This window comes from Melospiza melodia, chromosome 2 (genome assembly GCF_035770615.1).
Source record: "Melospiza melodia melodia isolate bMelMel2 chromosome 2, bMelMel2.pri, whole genome shotgun sequence".
Lineage (NCBI taxonomy): Eukaryota > Metazoa > Chordata > Aves > Passeriformes > Passerellidae > Melospiza > Melospiza melodia.
In genome coordinates this window covers 139,504,308-139,519,499 of record NC_086195.1, presented here as the reverse complement: position 1 = coordinate 139,519,499, position 15,192 = coordinate 139,504,308, and the positions used below count along the sequence as shown (strand labels likewise).

The 15,192-nt window shown below is 44.2% G+C and overlaps 1 protein-coding gene across 1 annotated transcript; it reads left to right on the top strand.

The window, feature by feature from the left end:
* The first annotated feature begins 1,533 nt into the window (after positions 1-1,533).
* GPA33 (glycoprotein A33) lies at positions 1,534-11,000 on the top strand. The gene is made up of 7 exons (XM_063150541.1): positions 1,534-1,584; positions 5,081-5,232; positions 6,075-6,285; positions 6,812-6,970; positions 9,208-9,321; positions 9,754-9,877; positions 10,363-11,000. Exons 1-7 carry the CDS (start codon positions 1,536-1,538, stop codon positions 10,451-10,453), a joined length of 900 nt encoding a protein of 299 aa, XP_063006611.1. The 5' UTR covers positions 1,534-1,535; the 3' UTR covers positions 10,454-11,000.
* The last annotated feature ends 4,192 nt before the right edge of the window (positions 11,001-15,192 follow it).

Here is a 15,192-nt window from a genome sequence, read left to right as displayed (position 1 = left end):
GGAAAGTAAACTACCTGTCAGCTACCTGGACTGCTGTATTGACTTTGGCATGGTCCCACACAACATCCTTACCTCTCATTTGGAGAGAGGTGGATTTGATTGATGGACTGTTTGATGGATAAAGAAGTGGCTGGATGGGATCCAAATACAGTCAATGGCTCAGCATCCCAACAGGGATTGTGAACAAGTCGTGTCCCTCACGATCCTGCACTGGGACCAGTACTGCTCAGTATCTTTAATAATGACACAGACAGAGAGGTATTTTGAACAACTATAGACCAAAAGGCAAATCTTCAGTGTGGCTTCTGGCAGATTTACCACACAAGCCTGAGGTCAGCACAACAGCAAGATACAGATCTGCTTTACTGCACTAAACACAGCTGTGCGGTGTTTTGAGGAAGCCTTCTTCATAATCCTCAACAAAGTTCATCAATAATATATTGCATTATTCAACTAATTTCATCTCAAAATGATATCTAAGAACATGATGTCCCATCTAGATGCCTGAAATGGTCACTCACACCCTAGAAGTCACTTTGTCCCTCAAATGGCTAGAAACAGAGCATAGATGATTATCCCACATGGACACATCCCTCACTGCCTAGTGGCAGTGAAATGTTTAGAAGACACACTGCCCTCAGTTAAACATAATGTCAAATATTTGCCCCAGCTGCCATGAGTCCCCCTTTTACTCTTCAGTCAATGATAGCAGTGGTTATTTGTGACTCCCAAGTGCCCTTCCAGAGCATGAGAGCAGTGCTGGCTGTTCAGTGCCCATGCCTCGACAGACCCATCACCAGAGTGCTGCAAGGCATGGGCTGGGTGATCTGTGCAGCCTTCTGCACAGACAGGGAGCAACACCTTTGGTACCTGTGCCTGTTGTGCAAGCCACACACTGGGCAGTGGAACAGTGAGCATCAGAGAGTAAGAACCTGGCTGAGGTTATATTTACATAACTTATATTTACATCACTTATATTTACATAACCCATTAGTCATCCAACTGCCATAGAGTATGTATTTGTATGAGTATTTAGAGTAAATGGAGTTAGGCCCTCAGGTCCTTAAAGCCTGGATGTGGGCTGCTGCCTGCATTGTGAAACACTTTAATACCTTTTCAACTCTGTTCCTTAAGAAAAATGAGGTTTATCCTCCCCTAGGTGCCTGCCATCAACATGCATGATTTCAGCTGCACTGCACACTCCACCCCCAGCCCCACCACACCCTTCCCTTGCTCCGTGCACCTGCGTGTTGGGAGAAACGGGGAAAGGCTGTTTAACTGTGGGAGAAAGTTCACAAGTGGCCAAGGAGCTCCCAAGTTTACAGAGAGCAGCAGGTGATGTCAAAGCCTACTGGTGATGTGCCTTGTCATTCGGGCTGGGAGGGGAGGGGCAGGCTGGGGCAGAAGCACTTTTAAGAGACTGAGGAAGTGAACCTGCATTGCCACTGCAAAGCAGCCCTTCAGGGAAAGCCAATCACCTACCCAGCCTCCTGGAGATTACAAGGAAGAGCACCTTGAGGTGAAACACAGGAGGGATGAGGGGGACGGCGACGAAAGGACTTGGGCTCCTCATTTTCAGTGCAAGTGAGTACTAATTTGGTTATGTCCTCAAGGGTTGGGTGGCAGGAACCAGCACTGCAAAGTACAAGGACTCCAGTGCACTTTGTATGTCTCTCTTTTGTTTAGTGAAGGTTCCTTTGTGCTTATGGCCAGACAAGTGTGTGTACCATCTCTGTGCTGAACATCCACACACATCTCCCAAGACTGTTAGGAATAGGAAAAAATGCTGTTCTTCATGAAGCTGAAAGTATTTTTCATAAACAATTTTCTTGGTTTCTGTTAATACAATATTTATCTCTGAAGAAGGAATCTCCTCCTCTGGAAGTCTCAGCTCCACTGACTTTTATCTGTCTCATATTCTTATATCAATGTTCCTACACCTCATTCCAAGCTTCAGACCAAGCTACGCACATGGGAATTGCTTGGGGTTTTTGAACTAAAAATCCTGAAAACCTCACTTCAACAGTAAGACCCACAAAAAGGAAATTCACAGTTTAAAGTAATCAGAAAAAGTGGATGGGCTCCACATGCAACAAATGTCACTTAGGTCATGGTTTGATGATCATTATGTAACTACTGAAAAGCCATTGATATTCACTCTTTCAACATTCTCACCTTTCATGCTATGCAAATTATGCTCCTTTTTTTGCTTGATCAGAATCTCAATTTATTTCAGCAAACAAAATATTCCTGTAATTGTATTAATTGCCCTTCAGTCTGTTAACAATTATTCAGTAAGGAATGTGAAAGCAGAAATGTCACTTTCGTTTTCTTCTTCCTTTGTACAAGTACAAATCTCTAAGCAGAGGGGGAGAAAACCATTCTTATTTTTTAACAAGTTATAAACATACAAAACGTCTCTCACATTTTTTAAAATGCTATAAACACACAAAGTGATAACATGCAAAAAAGTAACTCTAAGGCTTAAATCTAGGTGACATTGTCTCTCTAGTAGTATGTAAGCTATTTGTCTTCTCCTTTTTTGGAGTTCTTTCAGAATTTACTTCCCTTGCCTTCAGCCATATTTTGAATAGGTTCTGTTTCTGCTCAGACAAAAATCCCCAACCTTTGAAGAATAAACCACAACTCTTAAATGTACTGACTGTGAAGTGAAATGTGGTGAGAAATGGGAAGGATGTCACTGAGTCAGTGACATCCCAGGATGAAACTGTTGCTTCCCTGAGAGAGGGAAGCTCCTTCTGGGATGTACAGAGAGACGTGGGTGACAAATGAAGAGCACCAGAAGCAGTGGGACATGAGGGTGACAGCAACAGATGAATAAATGTGTTATAGGCTGTGCCTCACATGCAGTGTTGGGTTCAGCTGCTCCCCAAATCTGCACCAAACATAATAAATAAAAGAATAAAAGAAAGATCTCATTTATTGTAGGATTTGACTCATCCAATTGGAAGAAGGAAAAGAAGTCTGAGGGTTGGGTGGTTTCTTTGCCTCAGGGCTGCATTTATGACCTGTCAGTGAACCCCAGCCCAGTGGAACCAGTTTCTGAGTGACAAAAAGATCAGGAAATGGGTTTTGCTCCATTTCCTAGTACAGACAGTGGTGCTTTTCACTTAAATGCAGGAAAGCATCTCTATCCAGTCACAACAAGCAAGGAGAAAGCTTCCCCAGGTGTCTCTCATAGGGAGGGCACATGAAAACAGCAGTCAGAAAGAGCCCAGGGGCTGTGCAAACATGGGCCTTGCCCTGGGTGCTACAGGGCAGGGAAAGATCTGGGAGTGGCTGCAATAAAAGCATGCTAGCAATACTTTGCCCCGCTTTCCTTCTCATGACTATCAGCATTGTAAATGAAATAATCCCCAAGAGAACAGAAGCCACTCCTGCCACATCACAGAGAAAGAGGTGAAAACCGCCTTGCTCTGAGCTGTGAGAGCCCAAAGAACATTTCAGTCATTGAGTTGTTCATTGTTCTGTAGGAGCCCATAGAACAACTCAGCTGTTGGGAGTATGCAGCAAAGATGGAATTTAGGCTAAAAGCAAATCCCTGTGCCCACGGCACCTGTGTAATTACCTGAACTGTCACCCCAGGTTCTTAGTGCAGTGACCACACAACCTTCTGGGTCCCCACACTGTTATTTGCTAAGGACTCTTGTTCACTGCTAGTCAAGGATGTGGCAGTGCTCAGCTTGCCAACAGCATTCACTTACTGACCCAGAGCAGGGGGCTGTGTGCTCTTCCTGTCTAAAAAAGTGGCTATTCACAACCAGTTTGCAATCAGGGTGCAATCTAGAAATGCTTTGCTCTCTCCCTTATACATTACACTTCCTTATAGATCTAACCTGGACAAAGATATGGCAGAATGAGGACCCAAAGTTTGCTAGGTGGCAACTTTTCAGATCAATCTTCTCCAGGGAACAGTGATTCAGCTTTCAGAAGCAAACCTTCATCACCACATGCAGCATCCCCAGCATGGGTGGAAGCCTTCCTCCTCTTTCCTCCTTACTGCACCACATTCCTCTTTCCCATGGGAGCACCTCTGAGCAGCACTTCCTTCCTTGCCATTTACAGTTTTCCCAAATATCTTCCACAAATGACAGTGCCATTAAAAAAGAAACAAAACCAAAACCTCAAAGCAACAAACCCAAACACAGAACCCACACAAACTGTGAGGAGAAAGCAGGTGTTTTTAACCATGGACTCCTGCAGGCATGAAGGTCAGCTATGGCAGGGCAGACATAAATGTCCAGCTCAATTCTGAGAATAACAAAGACCTGCCCACCAGGCAACGATCAGACATGATGAATTAAGCGCAAGTCAGAGGGAATTCAGTGTAAAAAACCACCTGCCCTGTGCCCTGCGTGCTTCCCCAGGGCACAGAGGGATTTCTGTTTTATTCAGCTCTCAGCTATTCCTGTGCTCCAGAGGCAGGAGCTCAAGTTTTTGAACAAAGGTGACTACTACCTTACTCATTTTTAGAAAAAACTAAGAGCTTTTCTTCCCTTGTTTCTTTCAACCACTCTTTGCTTCTCTAGGTTTTTCTATTTTCAGGGATGAAAAACATGAACAGGTTTTGATTCCCTAGCACAAAATGTCACTTTTCTATGGATTTGGATCGAGGCAAGTTATTTGACAGTTTTCCTGATCCTTGAAATTTGACAATATCAGTTTGTTAGTTTAGCCTGAATCCTTAAGACTGCTGATGCACTTGTAGTATCTGTTTATCTGTCTCCCTCTGTACATTCTGAGCTGTCAAAGGGTGTCAGTCACGCTGAAGGAGGGCTCAGAGAAAAAAGTACAGCATCTTTCTAAACTCCATGGCAATACAGGAGCACGTGAAGAAGAGGGAAGCAAGGAACAGAGAGCAGAGTTTAGCTCTAAGCCATCCTGTGCAGCAGCTCCCCAGAGCCAATCAGCTGCAGCACACATCACCTCTTGCTCAGTGGGGAATGTCCTGGATGACAGGGAATTAGGGGTTATTGTGGCATCTAAGGAAGCCAAAGACACTACCATGGAATCCAGATGTTGTTATTTTTGCTGAGTGCAGCATTTATTCTCTTCCTAGTTCTCGTGTCTGCTCATGCCCTCACTGTGGAAGCACCTGAGAGGCAAATCCAAGTGGCAAGAGGAAGAGATGCTACCCTGCGCTGTAATTTTAGAACAAACTCAGCCATTGACAGAGGAGACCTGGTTGTCTGGAAGAAAATCGATAGCAAGGTAAACTGAGCTGCATAAGGAAACAGATGAGAGGGCAACCAAGAAGGGGCAGGAGAGGGAATCTTAGTGGGAATGGATGCTGGAAGAAAAAGACTTCTTCCAGATTTTTTTTTTTAATCCCAGAACTGTGCAAACAGAAATGCTTAGACTGGATGCAATTTATCTCAAATCTATTGCACAACACCAGGAAAGCTCCCATCCCTACTGGTCTTACAGCTGTTCACTGAGGATACAGCACTGTATGTACTGTGGGATTTACATCTATTAAAATATGTGAAACGCACAATTTCTAAATAAATATATATATATAAAATGTATATGTAGTACCCATATCTTTGATACTATACAAAAAGTTTTAAGTTGATGATAACAGTACATGGAAAGATTCTTGAGGTCTCCTACATCCATTTGAAGTATTGGAAAATTAAAAAACTTTTAAAGTTCTTCTTGATGCTTGGGAATTAGTGAGAGGGGGAGCAGCTTTCGGAGATCTCCTTGCAAGAACTGCCAAAGGTTTCCTCTCTGGAGATCCTTGCTGGCAGTTTGTGCACCCATAGGGCAATCTGACTGACACAGGTCTCAGACGAGTCTTGGGCTGTCCTCTCCTCATGGTGAGGAAAGGTGAATAAGCCGCAGCAAAAGAAATCAGATAAGGTGTGAGAAGGGGATTCCAGATGGAAACAGAGATGAATTTCTAGGTTTTTCTTGGCTTTCTCCCAAACTGCTGCAGTTTAAGGTTCTCTTTTCCAAGCTGCTCCTTAGGAGTGGGCTGATGGATCAAGTTAGATGGCAGATGCCACAGCAGAAGCAGGGACTGACGCTGTGCCCCACCCGTGTGCCAGGTTGACGCCGTGACGCGCTACTTCGACGGGCTGCTGCAGTTCGGGGAGGGCTACGACGACCGCCTCGAGTTCAACGGCGACGTGGACGGCGGGGACATCAGCGTCACCATGGGCGCCGTCACCATGGAGGACAACGGCACCTACGTCTGCAGCGTCCGCCTCCGGGCCGACCCGCCGCGCCAGAGCGCGCTCGTGGACCTCTTCGTCCTGGGTGCGGGGACACGGGAGTGCCACAGCCCTGTCACACACACCCGCCCTTCCTCTGACGTCCACATCGGCCTAAACAGATCTTCCAATAGCAAAAAATATCACAGCCAATTCCACCTTTGGTCTTTTCCTACTCCCTGCGGAAGGACGCTGGGATGCGTAGAGCAGGCAGCTCCCTCAGACACTGTACACACTGGCTGTGGGTACAGCTCACTCTCCTCATAACCCAAGCATCATTACAGGGCTTTCCTCATTCCCCCTATGGCCTGTCATACTCCACTTATCAAAGGATGGGTCACCTAACACTATCAGGCAGATCCCAAAAGGCATCTTGCAATTCCTTCTTGGCTTTCCTTGTTTCTCCCAAAAAGGGAGAAACAAATAAGATCCAAATTCACTTTAAGTTCTTTTAAGAAGAAGGTGGCAGGTGCAAGACCAGCCTCTTCTTGCAAGAATAAAAAACAGAGATGCAAATGGGCTGAAACAAGAAACTGCTTCTGATTAATACAATTCCTTTTTCCTTCCTTCAGTTGCACCATCCAAGCCCGAATGCAAGATTGTGGGGACACCAGAATATGGACAGACAATCAACCTGACCTGTGCTTCTCAGGAGGGCTCCCCAGCGCCCAAATACACCTGGAAAAGCTTCAATGTGCAAAATGAGCCCCGTCCGCTAGCACACACAGAAGGTATGAGAAACTGAAACACATCAAAGCATTGAGGTCTCTGCAGATGAGGGCTGGGAAGATTCTAAAATGCAAATACAAAAACACTCTTCAGGCTTCTTCTAGGATGTTCTCTGAACAGGAGTTTGAAAAGTTGTCCTTTTGATACAAGACAAGCTCAGGAGTAACTTAGCAGAAAGGACTCTCACCTGAAATAAGAATGGTCAGAAAGGCTTTAGCTTCATCTCTCCCCTAGGGAGAAAGATGGATGGCTCTGGAAGCAGTCAGAAATAATTATTTCTCAGTTGCTGGGAGTAAGGCATAACATGAGGAACAACATTGAGTTTTCTAAGTGTCTTTACATCCCAGCTTACTTGACCATGAGCAGATCTCTTTCTAAACTGAAGGAAACACAAGCTGGCTCTGGAAGCTTTCTTCCAGAGACGACCCCTCACTTAGAGGAAGGGGGTATGAGAAAGTTACACCACTGCACTTTGAGCATGAAAAAGGCTTCTGGTTCTTTAGGACTGACACACAGGCCCTAACACTGTATTTGCTTTCATTTTAAGTCAGAATCTGGAAGGAAAAAGGAGCTGAATTTCCACAACAAACTTTGACAGAACTATTTATACAGGAAGGAGGGTTTAATACTCTTTCAAGTGTAACAGTGACAGAGCACTCAGATTTATTTCATTAAACAACTTTGCTTTTTCTGGCCTGTCCAGCTTCAGGAAGACTAATTGTTTGTACCTACCCTTCCTGGTTTAAGGGAAGTACACTAAAGATGATGAGACTCCACAGGATATTCCACACTCAGAGCCCATTCTTGCATGAAATATGTATCACCAGGGGCAGGAACTTCATTCATTTCAGTGGCCACTAAGTGGTGCCAGCGCATCACACACAGCCCCGAGCACAGCAGATTGTCACAGCTTCTGCTGCCGCCCTGTTCTTCCCTGGAACAGCAATCTCTGCTGGCCCATTCCCACCTCATTTGTGCTCTCATCGGAGCACCCGTGGCCAAGCCCTGTGTGACTGTCCCCAGGTGCTCCAGGCTGGCTGGGTGCCCTGCTGTCACCACAAGCAATGGCTTCTGTGCTAAACAAGCCCCACTGCTGCAAAGCGTGCAGAACCCCCTCAGGAGAAACTTCAGAGCTCACAGCACCTGACCCACATTTCCCCCATTTCACTCACTCAATCACTTTTGATTTATTAGGAGCATTTAAATTCCACTTCTAGACTGAGACTTTAAGAGCTACAAACATCACGCATACCCCCCCCCCAAAAAAAAAACCCAACAGAGCCAAAAAAAAAACCCCCCAAAAAAAAAAAAAAACCACCGCCAGGAGGGAGACAAGTAAACACAAGAAGTATGTAGAGACTAAAAAAAAAATAAAAATAAAAAATCAATCAGGCAAGCATATGACCTGTCATTTCTCAGCTTGCATGCTCTTCTACTATCTGGCACTAGGTGCCAGCAAATCCTAAATGTAAAAACGTGAGATCCCAGGGAAACAGGAAAGTCATTAAGAAGTATTCGGTCTTTTGCTTTCAGAGCAGGGATCTGGACCTCTCTCACAAACCAAAAGCATGGACTACACATCCCATATCAGCTGGAGATGTAACAAACAAACTGACTGCCTGAGCAGACAGAGCTGAGCTCCAGCCCGTGGTTCTGAGCTGTGTGAGGCTGGACAGAAAGCATCAGCATCACTGCAACCCTGTCACTAGAGCTCTTCTTGTTTATCTACACAGCCTATGTGGCTTCTCCCAGACTAGAAAACATTTCCCCCCACTGCTAAATAACTCATATCTGAAATCCTAAGAGACACAGGACCGAAGAGCTTTCTCTTGTTGAACAAGTTAATTTATCAAGATAGCCAGTTCTCAGAGCCAGGTCCTGATTTGGGCATCTGACATTTCTCAAAATCCAATGCCAAAACAACAGCAAAAAAAAAAAAAAGCTTTCTCTAAGCACAGACACTTCTCTACCCTCCACCTACAATTTTCTTTCTAAAAGGAATGTTCAAATACCATGTTCCCTGTAATCAAAACAGCACACTTCTGTTTATCCTCCCACAAATCACTCTAAAACCTAGGGATGAGCATGGCAGCTCCTGAGCAAGACAGAGCAATCCATCAGCTTTAACAACCTCTCATCACTCCAGCCACCCTGGGCTGGAACTGGAGCGCCACTGTTGCCACTTCCTTCCCTGCTTTTATTCTTATCTTTTTTGGCCTGATTTGTGTTTTCACAACAGGGCAAAAAATAACTCTGAAGAACATCTCAGCAGACACCTCTGGCTTTTACATCTGCACTTCAACCAACAGTGTGGGAACGGAGTTTTGCAACATGACAGTCAGCGTTGTGCCACGTAAGAGATGGGGCTGCCTTGGGGAAGAGAAGTACCAGAGAGAACATCTCAGCTCAGAGCCAAAGCATCAAAGGAGAGGAATGTTACCATCTGGTTTCTGAACACCTTTAAGAGAGACCCTCTCCAGTGGTTTACATGCTAGTAGAGCACTCACCAATGCACTGGATTAGTTCAAAAAGTGATGAAAGCTGTGCAGAGTCAGCACTGAATTTAAAATGTCTTGAGACAAAAAAGAGCAGGTGTTCAGATCCAGGGGCTCCTCCCTATCAGTAGCTAACTGCTCCTGTACTACCCAGTTCAGAATTGTTTCCAGTTGCTGTAGTCAAACAGATGTGGCTTCCACATTTGTTTGGTGGGGGGGTTTGAAGTGCAGTGATTGTGCTGATCCCCTCTGCCATCACTGCCCCTGCTAACTCCTCCCTTCCCACACAGCATCCATGAACATAGCTCTGTATGCTGGCATCATTGGGGGAGTTGTGGCTGCCATTGTGGTGGTTGGGATCATTGCCTACTGCTGCTGCTGCCGGGAGAGCAAGGACACTGACTACGAGATGACGTGAGTACCTCCCCCTGCAGCCCTGAATGGAACAGATCAAGGGTTCTCCTTCTCCCTCCAGCACCAACAGATGGAGTGGAAAACTGGGGAGAAAAATCTGGGAAAGCATGCACTGCCTTCTCCTTTCAGTGTCCACCCCAGTGGCTCCCATCTCTCGTCATGGGAGATGCCCAGGAATCCCAGACACCTTTGTGTCTCTGGGCAGAACCAAATTATCCAAACCTTGGATGGGAATTAGCACACATTCAAACCCTGGATGTGAATTAGCACACATTCAAACCTTGGATGTGAATTAGCACACATGCTATGAAAAATAAACAAGTAGCTCCCACACCTCTTGCATCACCAGCAAGACTGAAGTTGTGGACTTCAGCTGGGTGCAGTTCTAGATCAGCTTAGAGCAGTTTAAAAGTATTCTAACACAAAATCTCTTCAGCAAGGTTTCTGGCTGGTTTTAAAATCTCTACTCCCAAACAATATTTTAGGGCACAAGAAGACAGAAATGAACCCTCCAGGCAGATGCCACCAAGGCATGAGAACGAAGGGGAGTATGTGGAGAATGAGGAGAATGAATGAAGAAACCACTGCCATCTCCAGGATCTGCTGAGGCACAGACATCACTGTATAAAAGAAATCAATCCCTCTTTCTTACTGCAACAAGTTGAATTATAAAATGAAAGCCAAAGGCTCTGCCTTCACGTTCTGGGAGAGAACATTCTTGCTTCCCTGGAAATAAGAGCTGATGTACAGTGAGCAATAACACACACTCTCACAGCAGAAAGATGCACATGGAGCACTGCTGCACCCAGTCACCCAAAAATAACCAGTCTTCCAGCCTTCCAACTTTCTGAAAAAAGAAACTATCAGGTCTACTTGGAGAACAGAGGAACAGAGCTGCTCATGTATCCCCAGATCCACAAAAGGTTTGAAGGTCACCAACTGCATTTCATCAAGGAAAGGTGGTCTTGTTTACTGAGTCATGCAAATGTCACAGCTTTCACCACTGTTCAACACAGGAACTGTTTTTATGGAGGTTGAAGCAAGATGATCTTTAAAGACATTTTGTTAAATGTGTATTTTTTATGTATTATACATACACATATAAATAAATATATGGAAAAAACAACAGTGAGTCCCCTATTTGGGACTACAGTACATAATAATGTCACAGATAAGGTAAGAACTTAGATGGGCAGCTGAGAAGAACTAGAAACACTCTAGTAGCCCATTTACTGTCTGACTCCTGAATTTCTGAGTTCTAGCTCCCAGAGCTCCTAATTTTCATTACATTATTTTTTCCTGCTGATTGTTGCATGGGCAAGTCAGAAATAGTCCACTGCTCCTGCTGCTTCTGAAAAAAATGACAATGTGAGAGCATGTACATGGCAAGTACATCCTTAATTAAAGCAAAATGGGGGAGGGAGTGGAAGGAAAAAGGAAATATAACTTTTTGTTCAAAACTGTAACAACTTAATCAGAAGCACTGCATTTTATGTGCAAATGTGGAGGGAAATCCTACCACTGGTATCTTTGGAAGAGAATGGACTGTCCATCCCCAAGGACTAACAATGGCTATTAAAGCCAATTAAAAGTCAGGGGTTTTTTAAGATACTTTTGCAGTAAAATATTTCTCCTTTCAGAACTCCTTACTGCATCTTCAACTTTGGGAGGTTCAGCAATGCCTCCCACATACCCTTTACCCCCAAACAGTTACTGTAATAAAAATCTAAAATTTGACTTCAAAGAAGAACCAGCCATCCTCCCACTCAGGACCAGTATTTTCTAGATTTCAAACTATGAAAACCACCCTACCAGAACTGTAATTCTGGCTTGCTTTCTGACTACCTTTGTTTTACATAACACTTAAAATACAATTACTCATTTGTAGTAATAACAACTGCAAAGACCAACCACAGGAGTTCTTTACAAAGAACACACAAATCCAAATCTCTCTGGCAATGGATAATCTGAAATGCAAGATATTCTGAGTACCTTTTCTCATGATGCATCAGAAAACTTTGCAAAAATGGATGGCTAAAAAAGAACATTTCACAGAGAAGCTGAAGGCAGATAAAAAGTGTGGTGCATAGCTCAGAGCTGGTATGTATTCCAGTCTCACTGTAACAAGCAAGGCTAGTGTGAATTATCTAATTACCATTGTAACACATTTCTCCTGTGAAACAAAAGCTATTTCTTTTATAAATGTTACAGACATTAGTCAGCACAACCTGTTTCCTCCACCAGGAATAACAGTGAGGGATAACAGTGTGGATTCTCAAAGATCCCAGCTGGAAAGTCCAGAGAAAGGACTTGAAAATTATCAGCAGAATGATGCCAGAATATAGCCAGAAACTGGCAGTGGCCACTAAACCATTGTAACACTCTGCTACCTGTCCCACACTTCACTTTTGGGATAGGTGAAGTTTAATTGCTGTTTGTCAGCTTCAGAAGTCTTCAATAACACTTGCACAGTGGTCATTTCAGGCATGAAGAAAATACAGATTAGCAGTAAGCAACTGCACTAAGTTGTCTAAAGAAACCAGCCACAGAATACAGAGGAGTTTACCAAATTACTCCCAAACCCATGTATTTAATTCTCTGCAAGCAGATTCCATAACAGCTAGCAGAGGAAAAGCAAGAGTCCAACTTGACAACATTTAAAACAGAACTGCTTCAAGTTCTGCAATGCTAAGCTCACTTCTGCACTGAGAAATCAACTAAGCACGTGGAGCTATGGCTGAGATAATTCAGTGCTGCATCATTTTTTACCTTTTTTAAAATACCTTGGAAGTAGTGCATTTATTAGAATGCTTTATGCATTTTTCCTCAACCAATTTGTTCTACTCTGTCAGCCAGAAATACACAAACACACATATTCAAACTCATGCCTTATTCCAGGGTTTTCCTGTGACTGAATTAATGTCCTGCCTGTCTTGTATGTCTTTTGAAAAAGGAATAACTCCAAGAGCTACCTCTAGTATAGCCACAACCTTATGCAGAATTAAACCAGCAATAATGAGTTTTGGAGGGAAGATATATTAAGCTAGTGATACTTAACTAATTCCAAAGATTTAATGTATCTATACTGAACTTCAATAACCACTTCCCTCTGAAGACAGGAAGGAAGGAGAAAATGTATAACCAGGTAGAAAAGTAAATTTCTACTTTATTCTTTACATAGCAATCAGTAAACTACTGTTTAGTTATGTTCAACTCTATTCACAAACTTATCACAGAAAGCAAATGGGCTTGTCAGGCATGATTTAGCATTGGCAAATCGATGCTGACTCTTTCCAGTCCCCCACTTCTCCTTCATGTACCCAAACACATCCCAAGAAGGCTTGCTCCATGATTTTTCCAAGGAGTGCAGTGGAACTGAGCAGCCCAGGCTTTCCTGGATCATCCTTTTGACAGATGGGTGCAGCATTTGCCTCCCATTGCTGTGGATTTCCTGTGCTCTCTGTGACTTTCAAAGGTGAGAGAACAGCCTGGAAAAGGTGTCAGTCAGCTTCCCCAGCATCCTGGGATGCAGCACACCTGGCTGGAGGGACTGCATGGCTCTGGAACTCCCAGTGCTGCTGCTCTCATCCCTGAACCCTTCCTGAGAACAGATCTGCTTTCCCAACAACACCCCTACAGCCCTGGCCAGTGGTTAGGGATTGTTCCCTTGTAGCCCACACCTGCTTCTTCCTGCTTTACAATGCACCAGGATGCAGCCAAAGATCCCTGTGAAGACAAGAGAGTCTTCCCAATCAATCTCCCTGCATTCCTGGACTGCTCTTGTGTTTGGGAGACACTGTCCCCAGTGAACTGCCAGCCTTAATGCACACAGAGATTCCACCCCTCCCCATTTCCCACACAACCACCAAGATCTGCTCTCACTGCCTTCCCCACTCTTCTCAGGATCTTGGGAAGTGTTTCCAGTATTACAAACACACAAAAGCTGGTGCTGCCACAGCCCACTTCCAGATTCAGTACAGTGCACAACTCACAGCTTGTCAGGAAGACAGGAGTTAATTATCCCAGCATCCCTGTTGCTAGAGCAACTGCACTCCTTTTCTGTTTATTTGTACCAAGTGTTCCAGGAAAGACACCGAGGCAATGTTCTGCCTGATGAAGGTCACAATACAATGATCAAACCTCCAAGATTAATTCTGGATGTGTTAGAGCTCTACTAAAATTACTGCAGCCCAACAGAAGGGAATTTGTAACTTCTGCTGCACTTCACCTGTTCACTAGGGATTGAAGGGAATTATCTGAAAGTGGCAGAGAAGTTTAATGGGAACCTCTAAGACAGAACCATAGAAATGTGAGGGAATAGAGATAATTCAGGGTTAGATTAATAGAAGTGTTTGCCAATTTCTTCATTTTACTAAATCATTGCAATAAAATTGATTGGCTGGCCACTCTGGGGTGACAGTGAGAGATGATAATCCTGCAGAAGTCATCAGGAGGGCAGAAACTAGATAACAAACTTGTTTTTCTCCTGCTCCACCACAGTACATTTACTCTGCCAAAAGGAATGATGTTGTTAAAGTCTTTGCAGTCAGCTGCAGCTACTTCTATCTATCAGCCAGAAAATAAACTCAGTTTCACACATACACTTGAGTGACTTGACTTTTGGGCAAAGTCTGAAATCCTTGCTAGCAGAAAGGGTTAGAATTTTTAATTCAACTAACAGGTCCAAAAGCACAGCCCCTCTATGACAATTATGCAGGTTTTTTAAAAAACTTATCAAGAAAGAAAAATACAACTATTTTACAAAAAAATTGAAACAGGGTTTCCTAGAATAGACATTTTCATTCACCCCAGACAAGTACTTATTCAGAAGATTCTGACCTTCAGCACATCATCACTTGACTGTAACAGCTCAAGGGCCAGAATCCCTGAAATGGCAGCAAGTTTGCTAATGGGGAATGACTCAGCATGGACCTCACTCCAGGCAGCTGGCACAGGACACACCCCATGGAACCAATATCAGCTGTTGCTGTTAGCCAGGATCACAGCACTGCTTCCTCCAGCCCAGCCTGACACCTGACAGATCCTCCACACAGAAAATCCCCACCAAACTGCTGCCTTGTTTCTATCTTTTAGGATCTGGATGAGTGACACATTGCCAAGGATGCAATGAAGATTTATCTTACCTTAGACAAGGCGCACACTCTCTGATAACATTAGAGTTATAATGCAGACCCCAGAACTGGCAGACATCAGGAGGTGGTATGACATCCCTTCCCACCTATCACACACTGCCAGCTTCTTCTCTCACCCTTGGGAGGTGAGAGAGCAGCTGGGATGCAGAGCTCCACCTGGGA

What these genes read in the sequence shown, in the direction of transcription:
- GPA33 (XM_063150541.1), top strand. Translation starts at nt 1,536, where the DNA reads ATGAGGGGGACGGCGACGAAAGGACTTGGGCTCCTCATTTTCAGTGCA. An exon ending in GCTCCTCATTTTCAGTGCAA is followed by an intron (nt 1,585 to 5,080) that starts GTGAGTACTAAT and finishes TTCTCTTCCTAG; the next exon opens with TTCTCGTGTCTGCTCATGCC. An exon ending in GACAGTCAGCGTTGTGCCAC is followed by an intron (nt 9,322 to 9,753) that starts GTAAGAGATGGG and finishes CTTCCCACACAG; the next exon opens with CATCCATGAACATAGCTCTG.